At 36.4% G+C, this 26,624-nt stretch overlaps 5 protein-coding genes across 9 annotated transcripts; 2 read left to right on the top strand and 3 right to left on the bottom strand.

Moving 5' to 3' along the window:
* Positions 1 to 177: 177 nt before the first annotated feature.
* On the bottom strand, positions 178 to 1,915 carry LOC104701332 (UBP1-associated proteins 1C). Its single transcript, XM_010416999.3, has 6 exons — positions 1,716 to 1,915; positions 1,543 to 1,617; positions 1,322 to 1,452; positions 720 to 1,092; positions 497 to 604; positions 178 to 398 (listed from the first exon to the last, which is right to left on the bottom strand). The coding sequence occupies exons 1-6, from the start codon at positions 1,800 to 1,802 to the stop codon at positions 336 to 338; spliced, it is 837 nt and encodes a 278-aa protein (XP_010415301.1). The 5' UTR covers positions 1,803 to 1,915; the 3' UTR covers positions 178 to 335.
* Positions 1,916 to 2,141: 226 nt separating this feature from the next.
* Positions 2,142 to 5,531, bottom strand: LOC147950316 (UBP1-associated proteins 1C-like). 2 transcript variants are annotated; one of them, XM_087461859.1, is made up of 6 exons: positions 5,324 to 5,531; positions 5,164 to 5,238; positions 4,882 to 4,988; positions 4,529 to 4,708; positions 4,088 to 4,297; positions 2,142 to 3,567 (listed from the first exon to the last, which is right to left on the bottom strand). In XM_087461859.1, exons 1-6 carry the CDS (start codon positions 5,408 to 5,410, stop codon positions 2,388 to 2,390), a joined length of 1,839 nt encoding a protein of 612 aa, XP_087317985.1. In that variant the 5' UTR covers positions 5,411 to 5,531; the 3' UTR covers positions 2,142 to 2,387. The 2 variants fall into 2 exon arrangements, with proteins under 2 accessions (XP_087317985.1, XP_087317993.1); XM_087461867.1 differs by lacking the exon at positions 4,882 to 4,988 and having other exon boundaries at positions 5,324 to 5,478.
* A 1,374-nt stretch (positions 5,532 to 6,905) lies between these two features.
* LOC104701320 (uncharacterized) lies at positions 6,906 to 8,413 on the bottom strand. Its single transcript, XM_010416975.3, has 2 exons — positions 8,078 to 8,413; positions 6,906 to 7,283 (listed from the first exon to the last, which is right to left on the bottom strand). The coding sequence occupies exons 1-2, from the start codon at positions 8,265 to 8,267 to the stop codon at positions 7,162 to 7,164; spliced, it is 312 nt and encodes a 103-aa protein (XP_010415277.1). The 5' UTR covers positions 8,268 to 8,413; the 3' UTR covers positions 6,906 to 7,161.
* A 176-nt stretch (positions 8,414 to 8,589) lies between these two features.
* Positions 8,590 to 11,743, top strand: LOC109126094 (uncharacterized). 4 transcript variants are annotated; one of them, XR_015563912.1, is made up of 5 exons: positions 8,590 to 8,684; positions 8,795 to 8,916; positions 9,026 to 9,691; positions 9,807 to 10,076; positions 10,367 to 11,743. XR_015563912.1 is itself a non-coding variant. In XM_087461834.1 (4 exons), exons 3-4 carry the CDS (start codon positions 9,107 to 9,109, stop codon positions 10,399 to 10,401), a joined length of 1,005 nt encoding a protein of 334 aa, XP_087317960.1. In that variant the 5' UTR covers positions 8,590 to 8,684; positions 8,795 to 8,916; positions 9,030 to 9,106; the 3' UTR covers positions 10,402 to 11,743. The 4 variants fall into 4 exon arrangements, 2 of the variants coding, with proteins under 2 accessions (XP_087317960.1, XP_087317957.1); XR_015563907.1 differs by having other exon boundaries at positions 8,795 to 9,691; XM_087461834.1 differs by having other exon boundaries at positions 9,030 to 10,076.
* A 4,371-nt stretch (positions 11,744 to 16,114) lies between these two features.
* LOC147950315 (uncharacterized) lies at positions 16,115 to 19,080 on the top strand. Its single transcript, XM_087512903.1, has 2 exons — positions 16,115 to 16,370; positions 18,878 to 19,080. Exons 1-2 carry the CDS (start codon positions 16,115 to 16,117, stop codon positions 19,078 to 19,080), a joined length of 459 nt encoding a protein of 152 aa, XP_087369029.1.
* Positions 19,081 to 26,624: the final 7,544 nt, after the last annotated feature.

Here is a 26,624-nt window from a genome sequence, read left to right as displayed (position 1 = left end):
TCACCATCTTCATGTTATGGTTAAAGTGTTTCTAGTAACCTTTAATATTTGTAATGTAAAAGGTAAGATGAGTTCAAGTTTAGAGTTGGAGAAGGAAGAGTTTGATTTGATTTCTGATATTATAAGCTTGTGTTTGTTTGTGCAGTATGTAAAGGGGTTAAACGTTCAAAAACTGGATTTTGGAGCCTAAAATATTAGTCAAGAAAATAAAATAGGATAGTTTGATGAAATTCCACATTTGGCACAGACAGTACTAGCAATTCATATGACAAACTGTGACGGGTAACCCCGATTTGAATAGGCATGTTACCAATGGTTTGGCTCAAGAACTAGATTCAATCTTTAGCCACAAGTTTCACATACTTCCCGTCAACCGTGAATCTAGAGCTCGAGTTCACCTGTAAGATTGTGGAAAAACAAAAAGACTTTATTCAGAAGAACTTTCTAAAGCAGGGAATAGATTCGTTGTGTATTATGCAGCCGAGATTTTCCTGACCTTTAGCTCTAGTTCTGCCTTGAGCTCAGACTTGTTTATGCTTGAATCCACCAGAGATTCTAGAACGAGCTTTTTCAGTTTCTTCATCTTCAAAGTTTTATCATCGTTCTGTATCAATACAAATTCAACAATGTGTTATTGCATTAGTAATAATGGAAACTGCAAGCTGCAAACAAAAAAAGGGTTAAAATCGAAAACCGAAACTGAGGGAGAGTTTACGTACAGACTTCAAAGCCGATGTGATCAACTTCTTCCAATTGATTTTCTTCTCATGGTCCTGTTTCTTCGCTTTCTTTAGTTCACCTCCTTTTGCTTCTTCGGCTTGAACTACCTCACCTTTACTTGTTTCAGCCAAAGTCTCTAGCTTTCTCTTTTTCCCAGCATGCGAGTCTCCATTTGCAACACCGGAGGAGGGGACAGGTATATCCACTTGCTTCTTTTCGGAATCACCAGTAGAAGCATTTTCGCTTCCATCCTTCTTATCCACCGTGGATTGTTGTTGTCTAGCATGGAAGGCTTTTGCTTTTCCTCGGTGCTTCTTCCCATCCGCATGGGCAAGCAATGTCTGCTGGCTAGTAGCTTTTGTGTAACATATACTGCAACCAAATACATAAATTACTCAAAAGCATGTCCTCACAAAATCTCACCAAGAGTCAACAACACGCACAAACAACAATACACTCTAAAAACTAAAGTCTACATTCATCTCTATCATTCGAAAGATACAACCAGCCAGTGTAGACACAAACCTCAACACATCAAAACTGCATCCATGTCTAAACCGAAGAAAACACAAGGTAAAGTCCAAAGATGTAAATAAATTACCTACAAAACCATGGATATCGGTTTGATAAGCCGACATTAATATCAAAATCAGGCTGTTGCTTGGAGCTGTCCTTTGGCTTTGCAGGTGTGCCATTAGATGACTTTGACTGCCCTTTTGGACCATACTTCTCCTAAACACAGAAACAAAGCTTCAGTCTTTTTAAATCCAAAAACTAAAATTCAAACCAATTTGTTTCCGTAGAGAATGATAAATCACTTACAGCTTCAGTAATGCATTGGTTATGTCCTTGTACACTATCTTTCCCAAACATTTCTCCACAATCGATGCACGATAACTATTCATAAGCACCACAACAAACGAAAGAGACTTAGCAGAAACAATCATCATACAGTTTCGATTTCACCAGAAGAAGAACAACAAAAGAATCTTTACCTTTGTGGCACTGCACATCCTGAAGTGAGTCGGGAGCTTTGGCTTCTTCAGATTCTCTCCACAGTCCTCGCATTGAAACCAAACCATCGTGTTCCTCTTCCGATGATCGAATTTGAGATTTGTGCGAAAAAAATTTAGCAGAGAGATCAAATTCTGGGTATAAAGATTGGGGTACAGCTAGGGTTTTAGAACGGCTTACAACAATGAAGAGTTTGTTTATTGAAGTGTCAGACGACGCGCTGTTTTTGAACACTAAAAACGACATGGTTTCTTAGTTTTCTTTTGTAAAACGACAAGCGCGCTATGAGGGGAAATTAATTTTGTGGTCTAGATATACAAACCGAACCAAACCGAGTCAATCAGTCAGAATTCAGTTACAAAATTTATATTTTCCAAAAAAAAAAATTACAGACAGGTTTAACTGTATTTAGTAAGTTTAAAGAGGTCAATTATTTATTCAACTTTATAGTTATTTTTATCCAGAAAAAAAAAAAACAAACAAAACCCAAAAAAAAACTCTAATTTTAGTTTGGTTATATTCACAGAACTCGAAAACCGGAAATTAGTTTTTCTGGCTTCATGATAGATTTCATAAAGACACCAGATGAATTAATAGCCTAACCGTAGATTAAAAAGTCTACTTGAAATGAAAGCTTCACCAATTGATCTCAGCTACCTCTGATACCAAGCATGTTCGCTATCACCAAAATATTGCCCTGTCATGCCCATATGGTTAGGTGGTGGCAACATCGATCCCTGGTTCATCATCATACCCGAACCAAACATACAATAGTTTGGTTGACCAGCTACCATTTGATTACCAGGCAATGCACCATACATCGGGTCAAAATCAGCAAGCTGAGAGTGTCCGTAAAAGGGTATGTTCTGTCTGTACATGTCCATAGCCTGTTGCTGGTGCATATTCTCGAGTGCATACCGGTGAGGCAGTTCAAGCCCTGGGAACGTCACTTCACTCTGATTAGCCATCTGAGTTAGATCAATCTTCACCGGCTGATTAGCCATCTGAGTTAGATCAATCTTCACCGGTTCAACCATATCTTGCACCTTTCCAGCCCCAGACGGCTTCTTTGATGCTAGGTTACATACCACTATGCGGTTGTACAACCTCTTCTCTGGATTTCTCAGTGCCTCTCTTGCTCCCTTCCGCGTCTTGAACAACACAAACCCGTAGCCTTTACCTCTTCCAGTGTCCTTGTCCATGACCACCGAGCACTCCTCTATCTCCCCATAGGACTCAAAAGCGGCCTTGAGGTTCTCGTGCGTTGTGTCCCATCCAAAGCCACGCACAAATATATTTCGCTGAGCGATGTCACGTTCCGCCGACTCAATGATGGCAGTGAACAATCGAGAGCCCTTCTCGGCAGTCTTGTATACGAGGTTGACAAGCTCTTCCTTCGAGTAAGATACCAACAGCTGCTTGATGTCTTCCTTTTCATACTCAAAGTCAGAGTCTGGCTTAGTCTCCTGATTTCCCTCCCTCTCACTGTCTTGCTTTTTGGCTTTATTTCTTTCACTCTTTTCCTCACCCCCTCCTTTCGCTTCTTCGGCCTGAATTACCTCCCTGTTCTCTGTTTCATCGAAAGTCTCTAGCTTTCTCTTTTTGTCAGCCTGTGAATATCCATTAGCAACACCTGAGGAGACAGGCAAATATACTTTATTCGGCTCGAAATCACCATCATAAGCATTTTCAATTGTATTCTTCTTATCCACCGTCGGTGTTTCTAATTGTTGTTGTTGTTCAGCAAGAAACCATTCAACATTCGCTCGGTGTTTCTTCCAATTGGCATGAGATAACAAAGTCTGCTGGCTGGTAGCCTTTGTGTTACACAACCTGGAACCAAATAGACATATTCAAAGCATTAACTCTTCCCTGAGAAAACTGATAAGAACGAACATAAAAATCATCTCTATTTATTATTACAGTACACAATCAAAGAGAAATCCATGAAACCATAACAATGATGCAAAACTGACCATATACACGACTCCACTCAATAGCTGATGCACATCCTACTTAGAATTATCCTAGTCACAACTAGCCTACTCAGGTGGCAATGGCATCATTGGCATGTAGATTTGGTGAGCACTCTTACTAAGAAAACGGATAAACAAGGCATTTGCAAATGCCAATTCATTTTACACCAAGTTTCAATAAGTCTTTGACCTATCCAAAGACAGAAATAAAAGGTTCTTCTAAAATGACACTATTATACTCCTAACAATTGTAGACCAGCCTCAATTATTTCATAATTAACATATCAGTAATCTCACATCAAAAGTGCATATTCGTTTTTCTAACGTGATAAATATAGGAAATGGCAGTGAAAAGGTGAAAGATGTGAAGAGATTACCTACAAAACCATGGAGGACGGTTGGATAACTCGACATTTATATCAACTTCGATCATCTGTTGATTTGAGTTGTCCTTCTTAATCGTGGAATGTTGTTTTGATTGTCGTTGCTGTTGTTCAGCATCAAACCGTTTGACCTTCGCTTGGTGTTTCTTCCCATTGGCATGGGACAACAAAGTCTGCTGGCTTGTAGCGTTTATGTTACACAAGCTGGAACGAAATAGATAAAAACATTTAATGCATGTTCTCATAAAATCTCACCACAAGAGAGCACACAAACAACAATACATTACGAAAGTCTCCACCAGTATTACCTAAAAAAAAAAAAAAAAGATAAGAGTTCTTTTAGACTGATTTTATTGTACTCGTAAACAATGTAGTCCAACCTCAGACAATCATAGAAATACAGAAAATGGAAGGAAAAGTGAAAGATGTAATTACCTACAGAACCATGGATAGTGTTTTGATAAACCAACATAGATATCTAAGTCGGGCTGTTGTTTTAAGTTGTCCTTATCATCTGTTGGTTGTTCAGCAACCTCTTTTTCTTTCTCTCGGTGTCTCATTCCAGAGACATGGGCAAAATAATCCTGCTCGCAAGTCATATTTGCATCACATAAGCTGCAAATAGAAAAAAAAATCAAGTCATTTTCCTCATAAAACCTCACCACAAGAAAGCACTCACAAACAAACACTACGTTATGGAGCAAAGTCTCAATTAGTCAAAACCTCGAATATAGGATTTAACTTGATTAAATAGACAATGGAAGGATGACTAAAAGATGTGAGAGTACCTACAAAACCAAGAAGGACTCACGAATAACTCGCCATTTATATCGAAATCGAGATGATTTCGTTTCGAATTGCGGAAATTATATAGCCCCTTTGGACCATATTTCTCCTAAATACAGAAACAACACGAAATAAATCTTTAACCTCTTCAAGAAAATACATAACTAAACCTAAAAGGCCAAAAAAAGATTCCATAGAACGCAGAACCATTTAGGGATTATAACATCATCAAACAGAAACAGGACGAGATGATTTTGATAGAGATTTGATTCGCAAATACTTACCGCTTCGGTGATGCACTGATTATGATAGTGAACACTATCTTGCGCAAACATGTTTCCACAGTCAAGGCAAGATAACTGATCATGACGAAGATTCGAAGATATCATCAGGATTCAAGAGAGAGAGATTAAAGAGAAGAATCATCGGAGAAGTAGAGTGTACCTTGGTGGCACTGCACATACTGAAGTGCTTTGGTAGCCTTGGCTTCTTCAGACTCTCGCCACAATCTTCGCACTGAAACCACACCATTGGGGGAATTTGGGATCGATCGATTAGAATTGGGGTAAAAGATTCAATTCAATTGTCCCTTTGAATTTGAATTGAAACCCTTCTTTTTCCAGAGGGTTTGATGAATTTATTTTCTAACTACGTGTTGTTTCCCGACACTAGAAAACGACATGGTTTGTTACTTTATAACAATAAAACGGCGTCGTTTGCTTTTGAATTTTTTTGTTAAATGAGAACACTTCAGACAAGAAAATAAAAATCCTCGAGCAATCATTTGAAGTTGGATTTCGAATCACAGACGAAGAGTGTGTAATGTGTTTGAACAATTGCATCAAATTTCTTCCAAAAGAGTATCAAACAGAAATAGAAATAGAAAAGTAGACGGAGATAATATACAAGTAGCTCATAGCAATGGATGACCTAATTTAAGTGTCTTACTCCCCAGGGTAACCCTTAAGGACATCCATCACGGCTCCAAAATCTGCATTCACTTCAACCGGGTGATTTGAGAACCGGCAAGCCATATCGGGTGTGACTTTTTGAGTGGTAATCGATCTTAGGCTGGATGAATTTTTAACCCACGAGCACTGAGCAGCACTCACTACCACGGTCCGATCAGTTGGTGCAATCATGATCATATACATAAATTTCATTCGTATATAGTAATTGAGACAAAACTCAGTTTTTTAAAAATCTCGAGGACTATATCAAGTGACAAAACACTATTTTTTTTGGATTTTTAAATCAGTTAAAATTCTCAATCCATCAAGCATTCTTTTTAACGCTCTTGATGACTTTGACTTACACTAGTTATAATAGTCTCAAAACTAAAATTATATCTTAAACTTTATTTTCACCAAGTAGTAAAAAGTCGGCTAAGATATTATTAAATAAAGCTGGACTTGGGTGTCACAAAGTTCTCAGGGGTTTAAAGATTTATTCATGCAGGAAAATTGATTAGATAAGTCATAGGAACTCGAATCACATATATATATATATATAATATAATTTATCAAAGGATCAATTACCTATGCTATGTACATGCAAGCAACTTTAATTACTCAACTTTTACAGGCAATCACACAGTAACATACACGAGTAATATTCGATTAACATTCACAAAACTAAGCTCATCTATATAAGACAGTTTAGGAAATAAAACATTTAAATACTTTTGTGGGTTTATCAAACTTTTATATGGTAGTATGTTACTAAGTGGCTAAGCTCTAAGCAACAAGCAATATGAACCTTTAGTTTTTGAAATGTTTGTTTTTTTGTGAAAATGCCAAACTATGTACTTACATATACTTGCGTTTGCCATAAATCTGATTTAGATGAAAAAAAAAAAAAAAAAAATACACAACCATAATTATTATTATTGGTTTGCATTTTGACTTCTACAATGTTTACAGTAACACAACTTTTGCCAAACTTGTTTTTAAGTAAAATCATCGATTATCTTCTTCATTTTTTTTTTTTTTTTGAAAATTGTTAACTTCTGGTTTGAAGTTTGAACTTTGAAATAAACACACCAATTACATCACCTGTGATTAGCTTAGTCTATACGTTACAAGGATGTTTATCAAAGAGTTATGATCTAACATAGAGAATGAGAAACCAAAAAGAGATACATATCAAACATAGGTCATTCGAGTAATGTAAAATCACAAAAGAGAATAATTAAGTCACTAGTTTTAAGCAATATAAAATCTTCCCTTCGGAAACAACCTATACATTGAGTGTAAGAGAGGACAGACGCCGATTCATAAGTCTTAAACGGATGGTATGTTTGAGAAGGAGAAACCTTTATATCCTTTGTATGCGTAATATGCAATCCGTGTATAGTAAAACCCCGGGATAAACAGAAGACATCCGAGTACAATGAAGAAAATCCCTGTTTCAACACCAAAAAAAGGAGTGAGTTTTCAGTAATCATTAGTTTGAATAGTTTTCTCGAAATACAAAAATTGAAAGGCTGTGTCCTGTTTTACGTTCTAAACCCCACTTGGTGTAGAGTGTTTTGTTTAAAAAGATGGAAGTGAGAAAGAACCCCAAGGGCAATAATTTACATAGAAACGATCAGTTGTGGAAGTGACAATGAGAATGAGAAACAAGTGATTGTCTCCTCTAGCACTGGTAAAGAAAATATAACCTATTCTATTATACTAAGAATCTGATGCAGATGCTTTTGTTTAACATAGCAGTGAGTAGATGTGTAAAATGAACAATTAAGAAGTTTCAGGCAACCAGAGAAGATCAGTAATTTCAGTATATATTGCAAAGATGAGATCAAAGGAATAAACTTTATCGATTTCCACAAAAATCTGACTCTCTGAAACTAACTAAACCAATGTGGAAATTATCAGAGAGAGCAACCAAATCTAATGCCTCTGGTGATTTGTTTGATCGAGAGAGATCCACATGTTTCACTAATTGATCCCTAGAAAACCTTACAAATAGAGACCAAAACCAAGTCCAACAACACTAAGCAGTTTCCTAAAAAGTTTTCAAACTAATCCTTAAATCTCCCCAAACTAGGTTTCTTCAGGAAACTAACAAAGTCTACACACAAGCAAGCAGCAGGACTACCAAATCATCCAGGTTACTTACTAATTTCCTCAATCTAAGCTAATCAAGAACACAGAGAAGCGCAAAATTAGTAACAATTGATTAATCAAGGAACCGTACCGTGACCTCGATCACCACCAACTCGGTTATAAGCCATGAAGAAACCAGAGACAATTCCCAGGGTTCCGAAGACGAGAAGAGCCACCGCGAGTGAGATCTCTTTCACCGGTGGTCGATTACTGACGGTATACGAAGTCCCAATCATTAGGTCTTCGTCCGATATCGAGAACGCATGGTCGACGTATGCCATCGACGAATAAGCCTCCGAGTCAAGTTCGCCGGAATACGATTAGAACCAAAACGACGTCGATTTTAAGATATCTTTTTGGTCGCGAGAGAAGAAGAAAGCTGTGAAGACGACGAAATCAAACTCTTTTTTTTTTTTTTGCTTCCTTTATGAGTGAGTTAATGAAGAAGAAGACGGAGGTATTATAGATTGTTTCATTAATCAAAGAAACCAAGTCTTGCCGTTTTTGCTATTAACTTGAAAACTACGTGTCGTTTATTTTTGTTATTAAAACGAAAGAACGGCAGAACGTCCGAAGTTATAACAAAACCTTAAACCTCGTTTGTCCAAAAAAAGTGAAGATTAACATTGAAATCGAAGCGAGAGAGAAATCGAAATCGAAGGCCAAAGATGATGAGGAGATTGAGCTCGATTGCAAAGGTCATACCTTTAATTTTCTGATTTCTCTGTTTGGCTTCTTCGTTTTGAGTTGACTGAACATATATTATATGTGAAATCACTCTCTTGGGTTTATTTTCCTTTGAATGCAGGTTTTGGTAGCTGTACCACTGGGACTTGTTATTGTATTGGAGAGTGTTTGGTTATATCGGTTTATAACCGATTATCTTACTAAAGCATATTCCTGGAATCTTCCTCTGTTCTTATCTTACCTGTAACAAGCTCCGACTCTTTACTTCGTGACTAGTTGTAGATACTCCTTGATTTGCTATTCTAGTTTGATCTCTCTTATATATATGTATGTAACTCACAAAAATCAATAGACAGAAATTTATCGGCATCCCGGTGCTGTGATCTCGCATCCGCTTCTGAAAGGGACGAACTACGACGAGTGGGAATGTGGCATGAGAACAGCGTTGACATCTCGAAAGAATTTTGGCTTCTTAGATGGGACAATTGAACGACCACAAGCAGACTCACCTGATTTGGAGGATTGGTGGACAATCCAAGCTCTACTCGTATCTTGGATTAAGATGACCACTGATCCAGTGCTACATACAACAATCTCTCACTGTGATGTAGCAAAAGATCTTTGGGATTACTTGAAAAAGTGGTTTGCTGTGATGAATGGGTCAAGAATTCAGCAAATCAAAGCTGAACTGGCTTGTTGCAAGCAAAGAGGGCTAGCGATTGAAGCCTATTATGGAAAACTAAACCGTATCTGGGACAGTCTTGCTGCTTATCGTCCGATCAAGACATGTCGATGTGGTCTTTGCACTTGTGATCTTGGTGCTGCACATGAGGCGGATCGTGAAGAGGACAAAGTTCATCAGTTCTTATGTGGGCTTGATGATCCTTACAAGGCAGTTCGTTCCAGTCTTGTAGCAAGGGTTCCGGTGCAACCTTTGGAGGAGGTGTACAACATTGTACGCCAAGAAGAGGATCTTAGCGTAAGTGGAGAAGAGAGACATGAGGTGATATCTTTTGCGGTAAACACCAAACCAAGATTTCGTCTTGAGGATAAAGAGAAAAATGTGTTGTGCAAGTTATGCAATCGATCGGGTCATGTTGCTGATAATTGCTTTGCTGTCATCGGTTATCCAGAATGGTGGGGAGATCGCCCTAATAGCAGATCACTCCAAGGAAAAGGACATGGTGGTGCAAATTCTAGTGGAGGAAGAGGCAGGGGAAACCATGTCACTTATGCAAACCGTGTGGTTGTCCCTGCTATCGAACAAGCTACTCAAGAACAAGTGAATCATGTGATTACTGATCAAGATCGGGATGGGGTAAACGGCTTGAATGATCAACAATGGAGAGCTTTGAAGAGCATCCTCAATGCCGGGAAGGAGAACACCACAGAAAAAGTCTCTGGTAAGTCATCCTTTCCTTCTTGGATAATGGATTCAGGTGCTTCTCATCATTTGACAGGACGTTTTGAGACTTTGTCAAATGTTAGAGACATGCCACCTGTGTTGATAATCATGGCTGATGGAAGAGAACAAGTTTCTCTTAAAGAAGGCTCTATACGACTTGGTTCAAACCTCATTTTGAAATCGGTTTATTATGTGGAAAAGTTGCAATCTGATTTGATTTTCGTTGCTCAGCTCATGGATGAGAATAGATGTGTAGTACAGCTAGCTGACACATTTCTTGTGGTCCAGGACCGAGCTTCCAGGATGGTGATTGGAGCTGGTAATAGAGTAGGAGGGACTTTCCACTTTTGCAGTATAGAGACTGTTGCTGCTGTCACGACTAATGAGGAGAAGGAGTATGAGATGTGGCACAATAGGATGGGTCATCCTTCTGCAAAAATAGTAGGACTGCTCCCTTGTTTTTCAAATTCTACTTCTGTTTCTAGTATGAATAAGGTGTGAAGTTTGTCTCCGCGCAAAGCAGACCAGAGTTTCTTTTCCAATAAGTTTGAATAAAACTACAAAGATTTTTGAGTTAATTCATGTTCACTTATGGGGACCATATCTTGTTCCTTCACACAATGGTGCACGCTACTTTCTCACAGTCGTAGATGACTTCTCAAGAGGGGTCTGGTTGTATTTGTTGAATGACAAAGGTGGAGCTACAGGTAGACTACGAGACTTTTTGCACTCACCAAGAGACAATTTGAAACACCAGTTAAGACGATCAGAAGTGATAACAGATCGGAATTCTTAGCATTGACAACATTCTTTCAGCAACAAGGGGTAATCTATGAAACCTCATGTGTCGGAATTCCTCAACAAAACGGAAGGGTTGAGAGAAAACACAGACACATTCTAAATGTGGCCAGAGCCTTACGGTTTCAAGCCAATTTACCGTTGGAGTTTTGGGGAGAATGCGTTCTCACAGCTGGTTATCTAATTAATCGAACACCAAGTTCAGTTCTGGGTAATGTAACTCCATTTGAGATGCTCTATAACAAGGTTCCGACATATGAACATATCAGGGTGTTTTGTAGCCTTTTCTTCGCTTATAACCTGACTCGCGGAGGAGACAAATTTGCTTCGAGAAGTCGCCGATGTATCTTCGTTGGGTATCCCTGATATATCATGGTTTTTGTGGTTTTTAACCATGATATAAGGAGGCTTTTTGAGTCTTTTGATTTGTTTTCTAGGATGTTTTTGAGTCTTTGCAGGTTTTCTAGGACTTTGACATAGAAGGATCAAAGTGGAGCAATTTGGATGATTTTGGAGCATTTTTACAGAAGGAAAAGAACTTGGAGTCGGATCAGAGTAGCAGCATCGACCAACACCGAAGGAGCATCGGTCGACACCCTCTTCAGGCGATGAAGAATCACAAATTTGGAAGTTTTACAAAGCTTCCCGAAGTTTTCCATATTTGCAACACAAGTCTCTGACGTGTTTTAGGACATATATATAGTGTTTTTGGGTTTTAGAAAACCCGGAAATTTTATTCAAGCAAGTTTTATGTTTCTGCAACCTTGTGAGATTTTGAGAGCTTTTGGGAGAGAGATCTGAACTACTTTGAGAGAAGAATTCCTAAACTCCTTCCTTACTCTTTTAATCTCAATTGCTTATTATTCAGAATTATGTTTTGTTTTTCATTGAATATGTCTGAGTAGTTTGCTTGTTAGGTTCAGGGTTTTTCAGAGAGATTTTATGATTTATTAGATCTGTTTATTTAGGACTCATTATCTTTTTATATCTTCATCATAGGTTGTTCTTAATGCTAGATTTTTGATTAGCCATCTGGATTTAGATCTTAGGATTATTGATTGATATAAGAATATAATTGATTTTCCTGATAAAACCTTTTGATGAGCACAATTACTTCTTGCAAAGAGATTTGATTTAGTATTTTTGTGAACAATCTAAACTTGTTTTTAAAGCTGATTTTTAACCTAGAATTTTTCAAAGAGATTTGGATTTTCTGGTTTTAAATTTAAATAATATTTGCAGTGATAACTGATTTATTTTACAAAAGTGTTTAGAGTTCTAAATCTGATTTTTAATTGCTTGAATCCTAATTAAATTATTGATTTAATATTTTGTAATTTCCTAAGAAATTTCCTGGACCAACTTTTTTTATCTTCTGAATTTACAACAGTTTTATTTAATATTTTGTATTGTTTTTCTTTATTTAAATCAACTTGTTTAGCTTAATTATAAAACTCTTTAATTTATTGTTTAGACTTGAGTCTTTATGAAATTCGACCTCTAAATATTACAGTGACCTCTTAGTTTGAGAAAGTAGCTATAGGATAAATTTGAGCATATCGATCCCTACCGAAAAAGGGATGGCGAGTTTATGATTTGGAAACGAGGGAATTTTTCGTCTCCCGTGACGTGGTGTTTACGGAGTCGAAGATTCCTTTCTCGCCGAACACAAAATTCCCACTCCTGAATGATGACGATGAAGACCAAATTTTATGGGCTCCAATTTCAGAAGGTATAATTGATGAAGATGATGGGCCTCGAGGCCCAACTACTGCCACACATCCGATTGTTTCACTTCGAGTTACACCAAGCCCAGCAAGGGAACCCACTGTTACGACCCAAGAAGACAATCAGATGGATCCACAAATAACTAACCCGATACGACATCATGGTCAATCGTCTTCTTCAAACACAAATCCGATTTCCCAGCTTCCTGAAACTAACGAGCTCCGGCTAGGAAAGGGTCAACGCCAGAAAACTCAATCGGTCAAATTAAAAGACTATGTCGTCGATAAGGGCAAGCAACAACAAAAGGAATCCTACAATACTGCTCATCCGATTAGCAAACAGGATACAACACGTCGGTTTTCGGAAACACATGTTGCTTATGTTGTTGCAGTTATCTCAACGGTTGAACCTAAGTCTTACAAGCAAGCCATGGAAGATGAGAGGTGGCGAAATGCAGTGGGATCCGAATATGGTGCTTTACAAGATTTACATACTTGGGATGTCATGGATTTGACTCCAGAGAAAAGAGCAATTGGTAGTCATTGGGTGTTCAAGGTGAAATTCCAATCTGATGGTTCAATTGAACGCTATAAGGCGCGCCTGGTAGCCATGGGTAATAGACAGATCGAGGGAGAGGACTATGGAGAAACTATCTGTCCTGTCGCCAAAATGGGAACGGTACGTCTCTTTCTCGATACCGCGGCTAAATATGGGTGGGTAGTACATCAGTTGGATGTGCACAATGCGTTTTTACATGGGGATTTAGAAGAAGAAGAAGTGTATATGCGTTTGCCACCTGGTTACCAGTTAGAGGATAAGAACAAAGTATTTAAGCTGCGCAAATCTTTGTATGGTTTAAAACAAGCAGCTTTGTTGGATTATGGCTTTGAACAGGCTTTAGGCGACTACTCCTTGTTCACTTACGAGGAAGGGTCGGTTAGATTGCATATCTTAATATATGTTGATGATTTGATAATCACAGGCAGTTCAGAAAAAGCTACTAACGAGTTCAAAGAGTACTTGGCTTCCTGTTTTCGAATGAAGGATTTGGGACCACTAAGGTATTTCTTGGGTATCCAAGTTGCAATAAATGAGTCTGGTTTTTATCTGTGCCAAAGGAAGTACGCTCTTGATATCCTGGCAGAAACTGGTTTGCTTGGTGCTAAACCTGTGGAGTTTCCTTTAGAACAGAATCACAAGCTGCATTTCTCAAATTCAGCACTACTCTCCGATCCAACTTCATATGGCAGACTCCTAGGAAGATTGATCTACTTGGGTGTAACACGCCCGGATTTGGCTTACTCCGTTCATGTTCGCCCAGTTTATGAAAGAACCACGTGAGGATCATTGGCTTGCGGCACTTAGGGTGGTGAAGTACTTAAAATCAGATCCTGGTCAAGGTATATTATTGAGATCGCATAAAAATTTCCAAGTAACAGGATGGTGTGACTCCGATTGGTCCCGGTGTCCAATGTCTCGCAGATCCGTTACAGGTTATTTTGTTCAGTTGGGTGATTCTCCGGTCTCGTGGAAAGCTAGGAAACAAAAGACAGTGAGCCGTTCTTCGGCAGAGGCCGAATACAGAGCAATGGCTGACTTGGTACAGGAATTGATATGGCTCAAGAGAATGTTAGGTACGTTCGGCATTCTTCATGATCAACCGATGAAAGTTGGTCATGAAGAATGACCATCCAAATCCGGTGTTCCAGCAAATCGGCCATCCAAATCGCAACAAATCCGGTGTTCCACGAGCGCACAAAACATATTGAGAATGATTGCCACTTTGTTCGCGATGAGGTTGTTAGACGCAATATTCAGTTACAGCATGTGGATACAACGTTGCAGCTTGCTGATATACTTACGAAACCAATCGGCCGCAATCTGTACGCACCAGCTTGGTTATACCGGTTTATAACCGGTTATCTTACTAAAGCATATTCGTGGAATCTTCCTCTGCTCTTATCTCAGCTGTAACAAGCTCCGCAACAGAAGCTCTTTACTTCACAACTAGTTGTAGATACTCCTTGATTTGCTATTCTAGTTTGATATTTCTTATATATATGTATGTAACTCACAAAGATCAATAGACAGAAATTTATCAGCATCTGTTTATTTTCATACTGGATATAGAATCGGTATGTGGTTCGTTGTAGAGATGATTTTATTATTATATGTTTATATTTCTTCTTTGTCTAACTTGATTTGTTTTGTTTGCTCACAGCTTCTGCGATCAGTGATGAGGGTGCACAAGAGATTATACGATAGGAAAAGGTAACAAAATGCAGAATCAGTTTTTGATTTCTTTTTTTTGCATATAGTTTCTTTTTAATAAGTTTTTCCTCTTTCATATTTGCAGTCCGTTATCTCTCATCAGGAAGAGACCTTGGAAAGCATTAGGAAAATTCAGGAGAAGTTGAAAGAGTTGGAGGAATTGAAACAACAACAATCTCAAAGAAGCGAATGAAATCGGCCTCAAAGTGGTGTTACTAAAGTCATCGTTGATAAATCAGTAGTAGTAAAACTAATTAAGTCTTTTTCTTTTGGGATTTGTAATAAAAGAAGAAAAAATCCCATTACTCTAATTTTGTTTTAGATGAATCTTTTAAGATTGGAATGCAATATGTCTTATGTCTTGCCTGAATCTTTAAGATTGTAATGCATAAAAATCTTATGATTAATCTTTAAGATTTGTAATGCAACGTCTTTTGTACTTGCTGAATCTTTTAAGATTGAAATCAGTTGGATGTGTTTTGGAAACACTCACTTTGGAATACAGTATCAGATCAAGTGGAAAGCTCTTACTTTCAGACTGTTGTGACTCCAGGAACTGATTGAAGTATACGTAGTGGTTTTATCAAGTTGTTAAGTTTTTTAAGTTTACTTTGAATCTGTCAAGTTGTAGGAGAGTCATCCATTGATAACAAAGTAGTTGAAAAAGTAGGAGGTAGTGCTAAGTTGTTAGTCTACTATATATTCCTTTTCCTGTAACTCCTTTGATTAATATGAAGCTTTCAGCATTTTTGGTTCTGAGAAAACTTTCTTATTCACAAAGATAACAAAGTGGTATCACAGCCATTGATACTAAACCTGAGAGAAAATGAGTGACAAGGATGCGATGGTGTTACCAAAGTTTGATGGAGATTACGAGCATTGGGCAATGCTCATGGAGAACCTAATCAAGTCCAAGCAGTGGTGGGATCTGATTGAAACCGGAATACCCAGTCAAGAGAGAGGAACTGTTATGTCAGGAGCACAGAGGTCTGAGTTGCAGGAGAAGATCGCAGAGAAGATTGTCACCGATCACAAGGTGAAGAACTATCTCTTCGCCTCAATTGACAAAACGATCTTAAAATCGATTCTCAAGAAGGACACATCAAAGGAGCTGTGAGATTCGATGAAGAAGAAATACAAAGGAAAAGACAGAGTGCAGAGTGCACAACTGCAGAGACTAAGGAGGTCCTTTGAGGTTCTTGAAATGGAGAAACAATAGAAGACTACTTCTCAAGAGTAATGGAGGTGGCTAATGACATGCGCAACCTTGGAGAAGATATGCCCTACTTCAAGATCGTCGAGAAGATTCTCAGAACATTAGCTGAGAAATTCACATACATAGTATGTGCGATTGAGGAGTCCAAAGACATCAGGAGTATGATTGTCGATGGCTTTCAGAGTTCTTTGAGGGTTCATGAGCAAAACATGGTGAGGAATGATGGAGAGGAGAGAGCTCTAAAAGTTGAAGGGCAATGGAGATCAAGCAATGTCAGAGGTAAGGGAGGATCACTACAAGAAAACAAGCTGTTTGTGACCCCCAAAAGAGTCTTAAAATGGTCGCAAAACAGTCATTTGCGACTAATACGAGACTATCTAAGTTGATCGCTAAAAAACGGTCGCAAAATATAACTGTCGCAATATGGTGGCATATTTGCGACTCTTTTAAGACTGATGAATATGGTCGTATAAAAGCAACGGTTTAGAGACACACAATAACAGTCGTATATTTTGAAAAAATGGTCACGATACTGTCACATATTTGCGACTCTTTTAAGACTAATATATGGTCGTCGAGTCGTATATAACGACATTTTAATGAAAAACTAAAAAAAAAAACAAATTTAATTTTATTAGATCAATCAAAAATAATTAAATTAAAAGTATTATTTATTTCTTAAATTCATTATAAACAGTAAATATAATATCAACATTTCATTTTTATATTTGAAGATTATAAATTACAAAATAATTATGTAGAAAAAAAATTACAAGGTCTATTTTATTAAATCAACTAATAAAATAAAATAAAATACATATGATGTTGTGGTTGGCCGGTGAAAAGCTTAGTCTCCGGCGAGTTTATGGAGGAACGAGACGGTGGAGGAAAAAGCGAGTGAGAAGAGGATTGTGGCGGCAGAGAGAAGATGCAGCGGTTGAAGATCTAGATGAACGGCAGAAGCTTCGAGTTGTGTTGGTGGTAACCGACGGCGGAAGCTTCAAGACGCGGTGGTGGTGAACGGCGTAAGCTTCGAGATCTGTTGGTGATGAACGACGATGAAAGCTTTCACATCTGGTAGACTGAAGCTTCAAGATGCAGTGGTGGTGAACGGTCAAAGGTGTGGCCGAAGGTGCAGATCTGGTAGACTAAAGCTTCAAGATGCAGATGTGGTTAACGGTAGTTTCAAAATTTGGGGAAGAAGATGAGAGAAGAATTGTTGAGAAGGAGAAGAGGAATCGTTGAGAAGAGAAGGTGAGAGATTCAATTGTTTGAAGAAAGAGAAGAAGACGAGAAGGGGAAATAGAAGGAGAAGATTTGGTCCGTTAGATCTAAATCTATCAACGGTGGATATTAAAACAACACTACAATCCTTGTCTTCTTAGATTAGCCAATGAGAAGCTTCAATTTTTTACGTCAATAAAATCCAAATAATTTTGTATAAACATTATTTTTATTTCATTTTGATTAAAATAAATGGAACCAATAATTATAATGATAATCTAATTTTTATTATTTTTATTTTTTTTTTTAGGAATTGGGGTTTAGGATTTGAAAATGATTAGATCAGATTTAGATACATATAAGGTTGAGAAAAACAAAGAATACATATAAAACTAAACATGTAAATGAATCTGAAAAATGTGAAATTTGAAACTAAAAATATTGAGAGTGGGTAAACAGTCTTAAAGTAGTAGCTAAATCATGTGTTAGCCGCAAATTCTTCAGGTGTTAGTCACAATAACGTCGCAAATATGTCGCTAAAAGGTAGCAGAAGAGTGACATATTGACGTAGTCCTAACAGCGTGGCAAATTAGTCGCATATTGTGACGTTTTTGAGACTACCTAATATACATCACAAAATAAAAATCTTGAAGTCTACACATTATGAACAAAACTGTTTATATAAATCACTCAGGAGCTCTCATAGTAGTAATATAATGTACATGTAATAGTAAGATTTAGTAAAACATTGCTTTCATCACTTAGTTTTCAAATTTTTTTTCATTGCAACACATTCTCATAAAAGAACATGTAACCCTTAAGATAGATTTGGAACTTATGGATGTTTAGTTTATAATCATTGAAATTTAAGACTTTTGAGAAAGTTATTATTGATAATGTCGAGCAAAACAAAGAATAAACATAAAACTAAACATGTAAATAAATCTAAAATGTGTAATTTCAAATTAACAATATCTAAAGTGGGTAAACAGTCCTAAAAGAGTAGCTAAATCAGGTGTTAGTCGCAAATTCTTCAGGTAATTGTCGCAATTTCGTCGCAAATTGTGACCTCTATGTTTCTAAATCAGGGTAAAAATGAAGTTGCAAATAAGTCCTCAATATGCGACGTTTTTGTGACTATCATTACCGACTAATTAATGAGTCACATAGTAGTCGCAATTTGTGACCGGTGTGCGACCAATATATATTTGTCGAAAATTAGTCCTAATGTTGTCGCTAAGTAGAGACTCTTTTGTGACTTATATCTTTCATTGTTAATAACCGACGTTTTTCTCTCCAATTATTTTGTAGTCGTTGAATCGTCACAAAGTAGTCTTATAAGAGTCACTCTATTTTGCGACCAAAAAAATAGTCACAAACTGGAGTCCCAAATTACATGTTTTCTTGTAGTGGATATCCAACTAGAGGAAGAGGAAGAAGTGGATATCAAGGAAGAGGTTGTGGCAATGCTAACAAGGATCATGTAGAATGCTTCAAATGTCACAAGATGGGACACTACAAGTCAGAGTGTCCATAGTGGAACAGAGATGCAAATTATGTAGAGCTGGAAGAAGATCTGCTGTTGATGGCACAATTAGAAGAAATCAAGAATGATGAGGAGCAAGTCTGGTTCCTTGATTCAGGTTGTAGTAATCACATGTGTGGTTCCAGGGAGTGGTTCATCGAGCTAGATGACACCTTTAAAAGAACAGTGAAGCTAGGGGACGACAGAAAGATGTCTGTAGACGGAAAAGGGAAGTTGTGACTTGAAATCAATGGGAGGATTCAAGTAATCTCTGACGTCTATCTTGTGCCGGGACTGAAGAATAATCTTCTCAGTGTGGGGCAGCTGCAGGAGAAAGGATTAAGAGTCATAATTGAAGATGGAGAATGTGTAGTGTGGCACAATGTCAAAAAACCGGATGTTCATAATATTTGCCATTGTTAAAGAAGCTAAGAGAGCATAAGAGAGTCGGTGCCTACAAGTGATGGAGAAGACAAATGACTTGTGGCATAGGAGATATGGTCATCTCAGTAAGGGAATCTTGAGGATTCTTGCTGAGAGAGACATGGTGATTAGGATATTAAAGCTGAGTGAAGAAGCAGAGGAAGCTGTTTGTGACATCTGCATGAGAGGAAAGCAAAATATAGAAAGCATCCCAAAGAAGAGTGTGTGGAGATCAACTCGGGGGCTCCAGCTAGTTCACACGGACATATGTGGACCCATTACTCCACCATCTGAAAGTGGAAAAAGGTACATCATCAATTTCATAGATGATTATAGTAGAAAGTGTTGGACTTACTTCCTAGCAGAAAAATCAGAAGCATTTAGGGTGTTTAAGGAGTTCAAAGTTGCAGTAGAAAGAGAATTGGAACAATTGTTGGTGTGTCTACGCTCTGACAGAGGAGGAGAATTTAAGTCTAAGGAGTTTGACGAGTACTGCAAAGGACTTGGTATCAAACGACAACTCACAGCCGCCTATACGCCTCAACAGAACGGAATTGCATAGAGAAAAAACAGAACGGTCATGAACATGACAAGATGCATGATGCTAGAAGCAAGTGTTCCAAGACGGTTTTGGCCAGAAGCTGTTCAATATGCTGTATACATATTGAACAGGACTCCATTAAAAGCTTTAAACGAGGTCACACCAGAGGAGAAGTGGAGCAACCTGAAACCGTCAGTTACACATCTCAGAGTGTTTGGGAGCATTGCATATGCACTTGTACCATATGAAAAAAGAATCAAACTTGATGAGAAGAGTATCAAGTGTGTGTTCTATGGAATTAGCAAGGAATCAAAGGCATATCGATTATACAATCCATCAACAAAGAAAATGGTAACAAGTAGAGATGTCCAGTTTGATGAAAATAGAAGCTGGAACTGGGAAGAAAAGCAAGAGGAGGAAGAGCTTCAATGGGATGATTCAGATGCTGAGCCTGCAGAAAAATAGACGGTTGCAGAAGAAGAAAACCGAGTGATAGAGGAAGAAACTGTTGTCGAAGAGGCAGCTCAACCCAGTTCAGAAGCTTCTCATATTGGCGAAGGAGAAGCCTAGGTACCTGTGAGAGAACGATCCAAGAGACTGGTAAAGAGACCAGTGTGATTCAAAGATTATGACACTAGAGATGCATGATTTATAGTAGAAGAAAATGAAGGAGAAATCAGTGCAATGTTCATAACAGCAGAAGATCCTACAACATTTGATGAGGCAGTACAAGAGGAAGTGTGGAGAGTAGCAATGGAAAAGGAGATTGCTTCCATTGAAGAGAATAACACTTGGGAGTTGGTTAATCTGCCTGAAGGAGCAAAAAAAGATTGGAGTAAAGTGGGTGTTCAAAACAAAGCTCAATGAGAACGGTGAAGTTGAAAAATTCAAAGCAAGGTTAGTAGCAAAAGGATATCATCAGAAAGAGGGAATTGATTTTCATGAAGTGTTTGCACCAGTTGCTAGGTGGGACACCATAAGGGTGATATTAGGAGTGGCAGTAGAAAAAGGTTGGTCTGTCTACCAATTAGATGTTAAGAGCGTTTTCCTACAGGGTGAATTGCAGGAAGAAGTCTTTGTAGAGCAACCAAGAGGGTTTGAGGTCAGAAATGAAGCAGAAAAGGTTTACAGATTGAGAAAAAGAATTGTATGGGTTGAAACAAGCTCCAAGAGCTTGGTACAGTCGCATCGAAGGATATTTTCTGCGAGAAGGCTTTGAGAAGTGCTACTGTGAGAACACATTATTCATGAAAAAAGAAGAGGGATGCTACTTGGTGTGGTAAGTCTTTATGTCGATGATCTCATCTACACAGGAAACTCAACAGTGATGCTGGAAGAGTTTAAAGTCTCCATGATGAGTGAGTTCTCTATGACTGATCTGGGCAAGATGAAGTACTTTCTGGGAGTGGAGGTTGTTCAGGATGAGAAAGGCATCTTCATAAGTCAAAAGAAATATGCAGAAGAAACACTAAGGAAATATGGAATGGAGGAGTGTAATGCTGTTAAAAATCCGATGGTACCGGGCAACAAGTTGTCAAGAGAAGGAGCTGGAGAAGAGGTGAATCCAACAACATTTAAGCAACTCGTTAGGAGTCTGAGGTACCTCACTGCTACTAGGCCTGATTTAATTTATTCAGTGAATTTGGTCAGTAGATATATGGAGAGACCAAATGAGCAACATATGGCGACTGCAAAGAGGATCTTGAGGTATGTTCAGGGAACTCGAGATTTTGGAATTCAATACAAGTACGGTGGAGAGCAGAAACTGGTCGGGTATGTAGACAGTGACTATGCAGGGGATGTGGATGATTTCAAAAGCACTTTTGAATATGTGTTTATGCTGGGTGGAGGTGCAGTTTCGTGGGTCTCAAAGAAGCAACCGATTGTCACTCTATCTACGACTGAAGCAGAGTTTGTTTCTGTAGCTTATGGAGCTTGTCATGCAGTATGGCTCAGGAACATTATGGCTGAAATTGGTTCTGAACAAAAGGAAGGTACTACTATGTTCTGCGATAACAGTTCTGCAATCAAACTGTCTAAGAATCCTGTGCTACATGGGAGAAGCAAGCACATTCATGTCAGGTTTCATTACTTAAGAGAATTGGTGAACGATGGAGTGATTCAGCTCGACTACTGCAGTACACATGATCAGATATCAGACATAATGACAAAGGCAGTAAAGCTAGAAGCATTTGAGAAACTCAAGAACAGGATGGGTGTTGGCGCAAAGGAAGTATAAACTGAAAGGAGACTTTCAGTTTAGGGGAGGAAATGAAGTATAAGTAGTGGTTTTATCAAGTTCTTAAGTGTTTTAAGTTTAATTTGAATTGGTCAAGTTGTAGGAGAGTGTCATCCATTGAAAACGGAGTAGTTGAATAAGTTGCACCTTTTTTAGGAGGTAGTGCTAAGTTGTTAGTCTACTATATATTCCTTTTCCTGTAACTCCTTCGATTAATATGAAGCTTTCAGCATTTTTGGTTCTGAGAAAACTTTCTTATTCACAAAGATAACACTGATGATGTTCAAAGTAAACAATGAGGTCTCTTCTATGCTTGTAACTTGTGAGTGTTCATTTATTTGTTAAAACTGAAGTTAGTTAATTAGAGTCCCAAATCTTGGATAACTGAATCAAACACGTTGGGTTGGATCATCAAAAGCTGATTTTTATCCTCCCTTGTGCAGGAAAGTGTTAATAAGATTGCATTTTCTCAACTTATCTCTGTGTTCTGAATATTCATCAGCGGTTATTCATTTATTGTGTGTGTTGGTTGATGATTCTCTAGGATTTCAGACATGGATTGTTATGGCGTTTGATGTATTTGCGTGCGAGTTGCAACATGACATTTACCCACAAGACTGTTCTCATGCTAGCTGGTCATATACTCATATTGTAATGCTTTGGTGATTGATGCATTGCCACCATGAATTATACTTTAAATAGAGTTATCGGTTACAAAGATCATGAAGGTGCCTGCAGTAGGTTTCACGAACTTGTGTAAATAAAACCATCTCTAAGTTCATCCATTACAAGTCTTATCTTCACCGTGATGTAGAGCCAGATAATGTTTGTATTTTGCAAATCAAGTCGTATTTCTTCATGAACTCTAAGTTGGAATTTTTTTTATCAAAGTCTATAAAGATAATAATGAGTCTGTATGTCGTAAGCTAACATTAATGAAAGAGGAAGACAATAATAATGATCAAAAACTAAAAAGTTGGTTTTAAGGGATAAAAAACTAAATCCATGGGAACAAAAAATTGTCAAATATAATTTATACGACCACCGAGTAAAGAGAGCCACAGCTTCGACACGGATCTGAATCGGGCGAGAGATTTCGCCGGAAGTCTGGAGAGGATCTCCACCATGGGTTTAACAGTAAGGGTTGTTGTGTAGTTCTCGGGATGGTCTACGTTACTTGAAGGACACCGCGACGGTTGTGAATCTTCCTCCATGACGTAAAGTTAATCAAGGCTTAGCAATATAGAACCAACCATAAATATATATATATATATATATATATATATAACACAATCACTTTTTTATTTAATTTCCAGAAAGAAGCCAAGAAAATTACCTTTTCTATGATAAAAAAGAAAACAAAATAGGAAAGTTTACTTTGACAACAAAGATTAGGAAAGTTTCACTGTAATTTCCTGGCCAACATTTTTACCATATTTATAAAATATTATTATATAAAGTTGGATTTTCGAAATTAGCCATTAAGAAGATCATGACACATGTTAAGTATACCGATAAGATGTTGACATGTGTCAAAAATTATTATTTTTCAAAACAGTTAATTAAGATAATAACATTAAATCTATATAAAATTTATATGTTTATATCTAAAAAGAAATTTCATAAATCAAAAAGGAAAATTAACAAAACTAATATATTTTTCATTGTATGCTAATTATATTGTACGTGTTTTCTCAATTAGATTTTGACATGTATAAACAAAAAAATAATTCATTAAAACATGTATATTATTATTAATCAATAAATAGAGAATAACAAATCTGAAAGATATAACATAAGTTATGTCAAAAGAATTATTATTTTTGAAACGTAATAGGACAGCTAATTAAGAAAATAACATTATTATATCTACATAAATTTACATATTTATATCGAAAGCCTAGATCTTTGATTTTTGCTGATATAATTTTGCCGATCTATTGTGGGTCTTTGATTCGTGCAAGTTCTTCAATGGAAGCTATCATATGCAATGAAATGGAATCAAAGTATATAAAACCGGCGCTAAATTAATCGAGGATGGAGACATTGATGGAGGTTCCAAAAGTGATTCTACAGTTAGTAGCGTTATAAGTTTTGAAGATTAGTTGATGATTGATGTTTCTGGTCAAAATCTAGAGTATTCTCTTCTGGATAATATCAATGATTCCGGTACTGAAACAAAAGCTAATTGATCGAGTAATTGAGAAGCAATTTTGAAATTTGGGAAGTTAGAACGGTAAACCGTTTTAAAATTAGTTTCAAACCGGATTTATGTGGTTTTTTTGTCGGAGTTGATTCATAAACTGTTTAAACCCAGATATATAGAGAAATAGATGAGAACTTCTGATTCGGGAAGAAATAAGTTGAGAACTTACGATTCGAGAATATTTAAGATGAGGTCATAGTTCTAAGTAGTTTTGGTACAATGTGGTATTTATGCGGAGTAAACAGGTCATCCATCCTTTAACGTGATTATGACATATGTCATGTTTTGGATTGTTTATAAAGTTTTTATTTTGTATATCTGGATTATCTAAGACTTATATATACCATCATGATTATAATTTTCAATTTTTTTTATTATGTTATATGAACTTTCTTTCAATTTCTCAATACAAAAATTTTATTGGGTTGGTAATAAAATCATTGTACTCGAGTAGATAATTTTCACCAGTTGTTCATTCAAAATATCTTTGGAGTAAAAAAATTCATGGTTAAAAAAATTATGTCACAGAACAATTTTAGTAATTATAAGAACTATAATTATGCCAAAATGAAAGTAAAGCAACATAAAATTTGTTGAAATTGTTTAAAAGACATTTTATAGGTGGTGATAAAGAATACTTTAACAATAAAATAATTTTGGGTGTAAGAGCATATTTTTAATGGTAAAATATACAGTAAAATTGAATGTGGTTATTAATTATATGTTACTTTGATGAATTCTTTGCATGTAAAATATTTTGTAATAAGTTGTGAAATTTTCTTGAAATTTGATATTAATAATATTTGTAATGATGAGTATTTGACAAAAGTTTTGGTGGGATATAATTTAGCTTTATATTATTGTAATAATTATTATAATATATTTTAAATATAAAAAATATAAATAAGTGTATGAAGGTAAATATAAATATGATTTTTTCCTCTAACTAAAATTATTTATATATTTACTTCAGGGTTTAAGATTTATTTTCTTCAACAATTTTAAAACCCGCACATCGTGCGGGCCGTTATCTAGTTGGTATATAAAATCCAGATTTTTTTTAGAAAAACATATATTTTTTTACAAATTATTCCAAATTTAAGATAATTATAAAGGAATATTCTCAAAAATATCACAAAAATAAGTTTTTTTTTCTAAATTTAGCACAACATTTCTAAAATTTCCAAAATAGCACTATATTTCAAAATTAATATTTTAATATTAAATTCTAAATTCAAAATACTAAAACTCTACCCTTCAAAACTATATCATAAATGTGAAATTGATAATTCAAACCTAAAAAAAATTCTAAAAATTAATTTTAATTATTTTAGTATGTTAAATATATAATGTTATTTTTGGAAATTTATGAAATGTGTACTATATTTAGTTGTCCATAAAACTTGTTTTAGTGCTATTTTAGGATATTTATCATTATTAAACAGTGTTTAACTTTATCATATAGTGATCGAAGTTTTGTAAAATCTTCGAAAATGTTATTGGGAGATTCGCTTCCACTCTTCTCGATATATAGAGTCAAGCCATATTTTGTATGTCACATCTCGGTTGGGTTTGGCAGCCTTTAGCAAGCATAACAAATATATTTCCCCAAAGCAATTTAGAGAAATTGTATTTGATCCTACGAGGGTTTGTTAATCTCAGAATTCTCTGTTGTATTCATGGTGAATCAAGCACAACTATTTATACGAGGCACTCGTATTATCTAGATCCTATATTCTAGTGATAAAGACATAACTCTAGTTTATACATTTATACATGTATATTAGTATATCCAAATATAGAGCACGAAATACATTTTTAAAGTACAATAGGGTGCCATCACTTTTTGGCTTTTTGCCAAATTCGGGTCAGATTTTTAACTAAAATTATAACCGATTCAATTATCCGGATCCTCCTTAAGATTACCGAATATTTTGGGTCGGTTTTTAATCCATAGCGTACTTATTTACATCAAATTAATATCAATTAATGCCCATTGTATCTTAGGAAATATCTAATTTACATACCGAATTTTTTGAGCTGAGTTTGACAAAAAGAATTGATAACACAAATTCTGTAATCACACCCCTATAATATAGCAACTAATTCAAGATGAACACATCTTAGGAAATATCTAATTTGCGTTTAATAAACGATTACATATTTGCTAAGTTCATATTAGCTTTAAATGTACACTATTAATCCAATAATATCAATTGAGAATCAAAATAAGAATATGCCATATCATTTATTCCTAAATCATAACTAACCAAATTATAAAATGTATATTCTCAACTTGTGAATCAAAAGTTTATACAAAACATATCTACAACCGTTAACAGTATATATATGCAATTCACCTTCGACTACAAGCA

The sequence above is a fragment of the Camelina sativa genome, chromosome 1, assembly GCF_030686135.1.
Source record: "Camelina sativa cultivar CO46 ecotype springtype chromosome 1, ASM3068613v1".
Classification (NCBI taxonomy): domain Eukaryota; kingdom Viridiplantae; phylum Streptophyta; class Magnoliopsida; order Brassicales; family Brassicaceae; genus Camelina; species Camelina sativa.
Note: the sequence above shows the minus strand (reverse complement) of the source record. Positions and strands in the feature narration are given on the sequence as shown.